Genomic DNA, 10876 nt, shown 5'->3' on the forward strand with positions numbered 1-10876 from the left:
TATTTTTCCCTCCATTTGGTCATATTTTTAGTGATGCCCGTAACTATATCAGACTGGTTTTCATCCACGGAAAGCCTAGGCTTTACTTAGGTTTCTTGTTCAATAAATCATAATTCAATGTGCTATTCTTAGGACAGTTCATTTTTAAGTGTCCTGTTTTAGTACGATTCATTTTTTAGTCTCTTCTTTTATGAGTCTTCATTTTTGAGTTTCCTCTTATTGGATGCTTCAATTTTGAGTCTCCTCATTTAGGACACTTAATTTTTAAGTTTCTTCTTTTTGGATGCTTCATTTTTAGCCTCCTCTTTTAGGACACTTCATTTTTGAGTCTCCTCTTTTTGGATGCTTCATTTTTGAGTCCTATTTTAGAACGCTTCCTTCATAATTCTCCTTTTTGGATAGCATTTAATCCTGATTCAACAACCAGTGGATAATCTTGTAAGGTTTCCCCTAAGGAATACTTAACACTAAATGGGCTCCCTGATCACACCACTGGGTCATATAGCCTAAATTTTATAATGCAAACCGCTATCTATCATGATCCCACGGTGATCTTCCTAATTGGGTAATTGAATTGGTAGAACTTCAAAAGTGCAAACTTACAGCAAATGGTTTTATGCTGAACAGGCTGACATAAGTCTTTTTATAGTTTATTCATTTCCTTCTTTCCTTTCCTCACTGGGCTATTTTCCCCTGGGCTTATAGCATCTTGCTTTCCAAACTAGGGCTGCAGCTTAGTTAGTAATAATAATAATGATGATAATAATATTAATAATAATAATAATGCACTCAAATTTATAGGTATTGATGTAGCACATCATTAGTATAGTATACTTTTAAATATTCATTCATCACAGAATATAGAACTGATGTATTAAAGTTTTACCCAGATGGCATGATAATTCTAATTTGAAATGACTCGTTAGATATTGGCCCATATGATTCTAAAGAGAGAGGCCCTTTGCATCAATGTGAGGCCCTTTGCGTCAATAGGCGTAGGAGATGATGGTGATGATTCTAAAGATTCTTAATTTATTTGTTTATGAAGTGGTTTATACATACTATTCTTTCACTGTCTCTACTGTATTTTGATGTTTATCAGTGTTTGGTATATCTTTCAGTCTTTTGTGATACTACGCATCTGATAGATGACAGTTTTATTGACTTGGAATGAAAGTACTTGACGATTTCAATAAAAGTACTTCATGCAACACTCCATTATCTTTATGTCAGTATCCAACTAAAGATTTGCTAGAGATTTTATTACTATGGTTGAACAATTTCTTGTACAGAAATATGTACCCTACATTCATTACTTTTTTCCATTACGTCTTTTCCCTTTGATAATTCTTTACATGAGTTTGAAAAATTACATGAGGTCTTGTTTGGAGTAAAGAATAATTATCTCTAGCTGTTTCAAATAATTCTTGTTATATGCCAGAGAAGAAAAACTTTTCAAATAATTCTTGTTATATGACAAAGAAGAAAAGCTTTGCATGATTTCCATAATTTCTGTATTATATTTTGGTTGGATGTATCTGAGTACCATGATCCAAGAGATTTTATTATTATCATTATTGTCACTTGTTATTTTTATCATTATAACTTTTATTGAAAATAGCAAATGAATCAGTTTCATACTGTACAGTCTACAGTAAAACTTCATTTTTTTTCTAAAAACTCAATTTTCTGCAAGGGAAAGGTCACTTATGTCTCTTGTGGGAGGCTATTAACACATATAGGGGTCTTCGATGCTACTAATTAAAATGTACAAATAAATTCTACACATTCAAGCAATGTACAGTTTTGATATCAAACTGTTGTTTGTAACGAGCACTGTTGGTGAAAGGGATTATGATGATGGTTTGTTGGTTTGATTAAGCCAGCCTCATGCAAGTACAGGAATGTTGTATAAGGTATGAAGATGCCTGGTTTGGACCTCTTAATTGAACCTAACCTGCTGTGATGGGAATATATGTATTCCAGCCATTTCAACTGGGCGAGGCAGTGGAGTTTGTTATAACGATGACTGCTCCTTGTAGCTCAATGTTAATTTCTTACTCTGTGAGCCAGGCCGTTTATTACAATGGTTGACAGTCCTTTGCTATAAACTTGATGGTCTGAGGGCAGGGGAACAACTCTTAGATCAGGAACCATAAACATCCATCATAATTGCTGACTTCAACGCCTTGTCTGCCACCACTTCCTAAGTACAGCTATCGTAATCTGATACATCTAGAATGCTTGCAAGGACTGTGATCATTATATCGTGAAATGAAGCAAAATATTACTGCAAAATTTTGCATTGTTTGTACATTTCAATTGGTAAATTGAAAACCTGCTAGAGTCCATCCACGCTCAACAATGAGTATTATCAATTTCAACAATTGTTACAAATCCTTTTACCCACAAAAAGAGGATATTAGCTGACACAACTTTTATGTCTTAATGAGACATGGATAAGAGAGGGGCTGCATAAATATTATCAATACATTATTATTATTGAAATTGTATGTGCCTTTGGGGAAATTTTCATGTAATGTATATGAAAGGTCAGAATATTGTTAATAAAAGTGGAAAATAGCAAAGAGAAAAGATGTAGAGTAAACCGTAGACAAGCTCACTAAATAAATTTGTATAAAACGTAGTTTATGAGTTAGTTAAAAATTTTAAGGCACCGGTCTTTTCTTATCTTTAGGCTGATATTATTGGCGTTCCAATGTCATGGATTCCTTTTCTTTCTCAGAGGTGACGGCGAGCCCAGCTTCTACTATGGACGAAGAGGAGGTAGAAGAGATCGAGGATGAAGATGAGGAGGAGAAAAGAAAAAAACCGGTCAAAGAGGAAGAGGGGGAATATGAGGAGGACAACAACGATAGTTTGCAACGACGCGAGAGCCCATTTGACAATGACATCGACATTGGCTCTTTGTAGTCCAGGTTTTTCTATTAAGAAATTGAGATGATCCTAGATCACGTTCTTCCCCCCGTGGGATACATTTCGGGGCTTTTGTTTTAATGATAGTGAATAAAATAGAAACGTTTTCAAAGAGGATGTATTGTGTATTAAAGTTCCGAGGATAGAGCTGTTCTACAAAACAACGAAATATTGTCTGTTGCCGTGTATTCAGTATCTGGAGCTGCTCACACAGAGAACAGTTTAGAAATTGTTAGTGCTATACGCATTCATTGGTAAAAGGGACATGTGTAATTGTTAAGCTTAGTTCCAATGAATATCATATAATGTGAAAGAAATTAATATGCTGTTGATTGAATATTACACTCGTTGATATCGTTTTCAGCTAGGTTGTCTGCACCAAGGTTGATCTGCACTGCTAAGCTGGCAACTTCTGGACTGATCTAAGTGTGAATAGAGCCTCAGGGCTAAAACAAATATAGATTTTCAGTATTATTATAGCTACCATTATGTTATTGGGTATCAGTGTCATGTAACTATACCAAATATTGGCTGTCTCAGATAAGCAAACCAACTAGAATGAATCTCCCAACCCTTGAGATTTCTGTTTCTTAATTGGCTGTACGATCTGCATTACTATTTTTGTAGCTATGCAGAGGAAGGAAACCCCATAGCTTGCTGAATTTGTTACACAAGTTTGGAATGGAATTATATGCAAATGTTATGTGACTGTTTACTTGTCAAAACGCTTACATGATACAATATAAATTATTTCTCAAGAGCAAAAGTTCCAATTTTTAAGGGTAAAAAAGCATTAATAACAATAACTCTCTTATTTGTTATGAAATTGTTCAAATAAAGACAACTGTAATGTTTCTGTGAAGACATTGTTCAATAGATTGGTTTTTGGGTGTTTACAATGAAGAACAAATATCAGAGGTCATACATCTCAAATGCAGCAATATAATGCAAATGCTATTTTAGGACTAGAAGACCCTCTGTTCCACACAACGAATCAGTACGATATTCCTGTTCCTCATTCTTTAGATTTTGTCGGGGTGAGAAAATAAAGGGAAACTTGAGTTAACCAAGTCATATATATGATTAGACAATTTGGGGCCAAAGTGAGGTATACTATTACTAGATCATAAGTATGAAAATGTTATTTACTTACTGTAAGTGTAATGCATGGGTATTGAGACAGAAAATATCTTCTAAATGATGGTAGACAAATAGAATGTAGTATCATACTCGTGCGAAACTATTCGCAAAGATTTCTCTCTCGCAATAACCAACCTTTTGCAAGCGCTGATTTGCAGATCTTTTGAATTCAGTTCTTTTGATGTTCACTTGCATTTCAAATGTGCAATGAGATCTTTCTTTTGTCTCACCTACCTATAAAAAATGCAGATATGAATTTAATCATTCAATAGATCTATGATTTGTATGAATTATAAGTTATAGATACATGAGACAGCCTGATTTATAATACCTTGTATAGTACCTCTGAGCCAGAGTTTGAAAAAGATTAATTATCAAGAATGTTGCATAAAAATAAATAAGAATCCTATTTAGTAATGTCACCAAGAATTTTTATGTAAAAAATGCCTTTAATTTTGACCTGTATAATAACAAAAATAAAATTTTACACTTTAAAAAATTTCCTACGAAGCAAATTTATATTGTCTTAAGAATATTTCACAAATATTATTTGTAAATGTTCAGAACAAAGTCTCATATGTCACCATGTCGATAAATACCTAGAGAATGATATTTTATAACTTTAATATGAATTAGATATGGCAAAATGGCAAACAGGCTTTATCAAAATGGAGTGATATTTTCAAAAGAACTGAATTTTTACTGTGAAATACAGTGAGATTTCAACTTAATCAGCACATCCTTGTACTGTTAACAACAATATGCAACATATCATCTTAAGATGATAACTGCAAGATTGCAGTAGTGGTAAGAAAAAATCTAAATTTTTGTTAATATTTTGCAAATATTTAATTTTCTTTTGAATGGTTGTCATACTAAGTGCCATTTTTTTTCTTTTGATAATGTAAGGATATAAGAATTAACTGAGCAGTCCAAGAGAAAGAATGAGGTACAGCTCATTCATAGAGAAATATGCAGGTAGGCTAATTGAATGTCAAGTCAAGCAACCAAATTACTGACTTCACTCTGCTGTGTCTCTGCTGCTTTCTACTCATACTGTCCAGATGGAAGCTCTTTAAGAAAAAGGAGAAGGAAACAGAGTCAATTTAATGCAGTGTAACCATTAAATAACTTTATTGTAGCATTGCTTTACTTTACATTCAAGAACCCTCCCTTGCTTCATCATCATTTTTACTTAAATTTCATGTCTATGTAATCACAAGAGATATCATTCTGTGTGAAGTGTATCCAGATCTGTGTATCCCTCCTCCTCCACCTCCTCCTCTTCCTCCTGTGATCTCGAGAGTGCCAATACATATAATGACCATCCTAGCAAACAGCAACAGATCACTCGGAGGTCTTTGCGTAACCAGCGATCCTCTGTGAAAAGTCGTGGATGGGTTTCGAGCATCGAGTGGTCGTTATCACATAACAGAGTGTGCATTCATCAATGAATTTCAAGATGTAGGAAAACAAATATCTATTTACCAAGGCACTTCCCCCAATTTTGTGGGGTAGCCGACATCAAACAAAGGAACAAAAGGGGATTCCTCTCTCCGCTTCTCGCAGCGGGACGAGGGATTCAGCCGAAAGTGTCATCCGTGAATTCTCTGTGAGTGGAAAGAAAACAAATGACTGTGATGCTCTCTTATGTGCTTTTGAGTGGCAAAGTGAACTCGTGTGAGAGCAACGCTCGTTTGCTAAGAGTGTCGGGGAAAAAAAATTGTATTAACTTTTAGCGTTGGTGACACTAGGGAACCAAAGAATCATCATTCATCTCACAAGAATCTGATTCTTTGTCTTAAGATGTGTAAAGAGAATCTTGTATAAAGCAAGAGAATTTATTTTCTGAAATCATCATTATTCATTTCCTCAATTCAGGTATCTGTAACGAAGTATACGATGCTGTGCAACTAATATATATTAGGTATACGAGTACACACTTTAAGTAGGTTATACGTAAGGTTAGCGGGTAGTGTGTAATAAGATTTATTAGTTACAGAGTCCCTTTCATATTTGATAAATCCCTTAATGCATATAATATATTCCCTTATATTCACAAATGAATATTCTTTGGTTCCATGTGTATTTCTTTTGAAGAAAAAAAATATCCTCACGTCCTATACTGTTTTATATATACATATACGGTATATATATACAGTAAATCCCTGTGGAAGCGTGGTAGTGACTCTTGTCTCCCATTTTCTATGGTGGAAATGACCCATTTTCTACGGTGGGAAAAAAAACCCAATTTTTCTTTTGTGGTGATGTGACTCTTTTAACCTGAATGATTTTTATCCCAGAAAATAGTTTGTGGTGACTTTGGAGAAAATGAACCTTGTAGTAAACCTTGCCTGCCCTTATATAAATATATATTATATATACATACATACTATACAGTAAATGTACCTGGAGACCATATTTGATGAACTGGTCAATGTGGACCTTCCAAGCCAGCCATCACAAACATTCGGAAGCTTGTTGCGCGCCCGTGTTTATAATAATCTTTTGAGATGAAAAAATGTGTAAAAAAAAAAGTCCAAAAAGATATTCATGTTACTTCTTCTAAAAAAAAAAAAGCATTTTATTGGTGAAATATCTGGCTATTTGTGTGCTTTTACGTGTTCGTTTAGGAATATGTGCCGTACCAAGTGATTTCAAGTCACGTGAGGGTTTTATAAGGCTGAGTTTCTGATGCCTTATTATTCGTCCCTTCTCTTCGGCTCTTTAATTCTCTTTGACTGCGACACATGACAACATGAAAGGTGCGTACTTTTAAGCACGATATGATATGCATAATTCTGTGATAATTTTTCATGTGATCTTTTCTCTTTTTCTATTTAATTGCAACGAACAAACGAAAGCAATAATATGCAAGCGGGACTGCAAAGTCGAAAAAAAAAAATCAAACAATAGCTGCGCCAAGCGTACTTAGTTTAATATGGATTGTTTTGTGGTTTATTGAGATAAGTGGAGGCTCTCTTAAGTTATCCAAGACATGAAGAATCACAGTGTTTTTATGTGCAACCTTTCAATAAGAATTCCTTTCTAAGTTTGAGCAATATGCATCAGGTGATATTCGAAAGAAAAAAAAAACTAAAAAAAAGTGATGAACAAATGTATCTCTAGAAGCCTTCTTACTTTTTCCTTGATGAACTGAAAATAACTGCATTTACATGCTCTATTGGAAAGTTCATTGATAATGGTTAATGATATATTAATGATTTTGCTTTACTTCTTGTATGTTTCCACCTCCACTTTTCTCTCTCTCCCTGTAGGGGACTGTTTACAAGTCTTGATGATGCATTGCCTGTCATAATCATGTGTACCAAGAGGTTTCCAATTTTATTTTCAAAGTGTAGATTGAAAAAAGTATTACCAGATACAATGTCTAAGGATGGTGAAGTTTTTTGAGTGTCAATTTATTTCTGCATACCGGTATTTGTCAAGTATCTTAAAATAAGTATCAAGATACTTGGCATTTAATTCTAATTCCAATAAATTTTAATATAATTTTTCAAGATAAAATTTAAACCTTAATAAAAAATAATGTAAGGCCATTTTTATTTAATTTTACAAAGATGAAATAAATCATTGTGTTTCTATTGTATATGCTTTCCTGTTTGATCCAGATACAAATGTTCATATTCAAGAAATATGGTAATTATATCAGACACTTAGTTTATTCTGTCTTTTCAACATTCACGTATGACTTCCCCAAGGAATAAATAACTTACGATTCCTTATTCTTTATTTTGTCTTAACCTGGAGTCATAAAGCATATCTACATCAACTGGTGTGTGAATATTTTCTTTTAAAAGTTTAAAGGTCTTTGTTGATGTTGTTCTCCTTTACTAATACATCTTTCCATCTGTCTATCATAAATATTGGAAAAAGATATGATAGTTATATCGAGATAAAAAAAAAAAAAGTTTATATGAAAGAAATTCATTCTAGATGTATTTAGTTGTTATTGGTATCATTTTCTAAGGTATATTAAGAATTGTCAAGACTTCAAAAGAATAGTCTTCATGTATTTTAGTTGAAAAAGGGAAAAGTTTTGATTGTTTTGTCAAAAGAATCAGCTTTTAGGACAGCTTATATTCTTAAGTAAAACTTCAAGGTAAAAAATATAAGTTTATTTCCTAGTGAAATGACCACTAGCTTTACTATTGATTGAAAGGCTAGAGTTTTTAGAGTTCAATTTGTAATATATTTATTAATTTGAATACCGTTGTCCTTTACATTAATGATTCATAAAAAAAAGGAATTGTTAATTTGCTATCTTGAAGTTTTCTAGATTCCTTGTCAAATTAATGAGACAATTCCTTGGGGGACCCCCACATCTTGACAAGGAACTTGCGCTAATAAAGTCAGGCATTGTTATTAAAGGGCTGGTCTGTTTTGTATATATCAATGAAGTTATATTCACATGTGTGAGTAATGTTCTTAGCATAATTGATTTTTTTGTTAGTTACAGATGAAGATTATTATTGAATATTCTTGTTTTTTTTTTTTTTCAAAATGAACTGAATGTTCATTTTTTTTCTAAGGAAGTTGACTATTTATCATATGAGATATAAATGCAACGAAAAGGTTTAAGTTTACTTATGCAGGTGTTGGAGTATTAGATTGTCAATCCAATACTGGAACACCTGCATCGTTCCTGTATCCAATTGTACAGTGATGTTTCAATACGTAAGAAATAATTTAGTATTGTTATAACTTTTTTTATATGTACTGTATTCATCTTAATGATTTTAGTGTTTAAGGATTGTACGGAATTCTCCGAGTTAAATAATCTGTCGCTATGTAGACTATAACAGCAATGCATCACCAAGACTTATAAAAAAGATCACCCAATGTTTCAGCACAACGATGCGAACAAGAGCGCTGGTTTTGAACTTCCCGAGACAATGGACCAGTTTCTGGTGTTACAACAATCTTTGCTAAGTGGTGACTTCTCCCATGTGATAGGAAGTTAGCTATTGTAATGTCAGAAACTTGTCATTGTTCAACTCCTCTATTTTTCTGAGGCCAGTTCACTTGTTACATTCCATTACTTGCAGTTGTCATTCTTCCCTTCCTGAGTATTAAAAGTATCCTGGTTATATGTGTGGTGTTTTTCATCCTTCTTATGCTTCGGTTTTTATATAGGAAAAATGTGGACTCTAGTTTAGCAAATGGCAGTGATTATAATGCCTGACATTGTGTCTAGATTCAATAACCAGAAATCACGGAAAAGACCACTCTTTTGTTATTACCTTATTATTGTTCAAAATAAGGGGAAGCTGTAGTAAAAAACAAAATGGTCGAATTAGAGTGAAACTGAAGAAAGATGGGAGAATATTCCATGAGTGACAGTGTTGTTGACCTTCAGTAGGAAAATTGTGTACATTAGTCATTAAAAATAATCTTTGGTGACTTCTGGCATGTAGGATAATTGTGGATAGTACCCTGTACTCTGGTTTGTGACACTAGAATTGTTGAATGAATTGGAGGATACGTATAAACGAATAGATATCTGCTATAAGTCAGCAAATATTTAATCTAAATAACAGGTTGAGTTTGGGATGCAATTACTCGTACTAAGCCCTTCTCCCTAGAGCTGTGAAGGTAAGCACCATAATCTAATTCTGTAGGTAGAAGCATGGTTTTGTTAGTTCAAGTCTAGTCTCGTGGTCCAATTTTATTATCCGAAATATTACTTGCTGTACTTTGATTGCTGCTTTTCTGGTCCCATACAGCAGGGGAATCCCACTCTCTACAGGACCCTCGGTGTCGTTTTACCTTGTTTGTTCAGAGCATTTATCGTTTCAGATCATGTATTGTTCATTTACTGTTAAATCGTCACTGTTGTAAGACTTTAAATAAGAACGTCTTCAGTTTCCTCTTGAAAGCCTTAATGTCTTCAATCATTCGAATGTTTCGTGGGAGCTTATTATATAGCCTCCGGGCTCTGAAGCCTAAAGTAGATATATATCTAGGTTCCAACAGTTTGAAGCCATCTGTAACTATTCTCATGTCGACACGTGTTACACTAACTTATCCTTGAACTCAGTAATATATGTTTCTAACATAAATGCTTTCAGTTGAGATGTTGCGTCAATTTCTCAAAGGCAGAGAGCATCATACTGTACAGTCGCATCCCGCCACCATATGACTCAAATGCTGAACGTAGAAATTAAATTTCAATGTGATTATTTGAGAGACATTTGAAATGATATTAAAACTGTTTTGACTGCATATAATTGAACTAATTACAACTTATTCTTTCAACATTGATTCCTATTTGATCAAGAAACTTTAGACATACGTTGGACTTTTTTTTTTTTTTTAGTTCTTCATCCACCATAACACCATTCTTTTTATGTAGGGTCTGTAATGATTAGAATCAAGCTCTCTCTTATTTTTCTCTTTATTTATTCATTATATAGTACAAGCAGTCACATAATCAATAACATGTCAATAGTCTTCCAAATGTAAGTAAAATTCCATATAGATTACAATGAAATTCTTAATGAAACTTCACAAACAATCGTATTTATTGTTCAAACTAAAAAAAAAAAAACATGTTTATCTAAATCCTATATCAAGTTATACTACTTATATAAAATTTTCTATATATTTGAACTACTGCATTGCATCCCTTTCTCTGGTTACGGCTCATTTTGACATTGCCTAAACTTACACCAAATAGTCTGCCCTATTCTTTCCACGTTTTCCTTTGTCTTCATACACCTGACAACACTGAGATTACCAAACAATTCTTTACTGTACAGTGTTAACTAGTGCACTG

The 10876-nt window shown here is 33.4% G+C and overlaps 1 protein-coding gene across 2 annotated transcripts in view; it reads left to right on the forward strand.

Annotated features, from left to right (window-relative positions):
* The window catches only part of LOC137658625 (homeobox protein unc-62-like), a 30796-nt gene extending 22203 nt beyond the window's left edge, over nt 1-8593 (forward strand). For both annotated transcript variants that reach the window (XM_068393549.1, XM_068393550.1), the window contains exon 4: nt 2747-8593. In XM_068393549.1, the coding sequence (XP_068249650.1) occupies nt 2747-2934 (188 nt within the window). In that variant the 3' untranslated portion in view covers nt 2935-8593. The remainder of the gene's footprint in view (nt 1-2746) is intronic.
* The last annotated feature ends 2283 nt before the right edge of the window (nt 8594-10876 follow it).

The sequence above is a fragment of the Palaemon carinicauda genome, chromosome 19, assembly GCF_036898095.1.
Source record: "Palaemon carinicauda isolate YSFRI2023 chromosome 19, ASM3689809v2, whole genome shotgun sequence".
Lineage (NCBI taxonomy): Eukaryota > Metazoa > Arthropoda > Malacostraca > Decapoda > Palaemonidae > Palaemon > Palaemon carinicauda.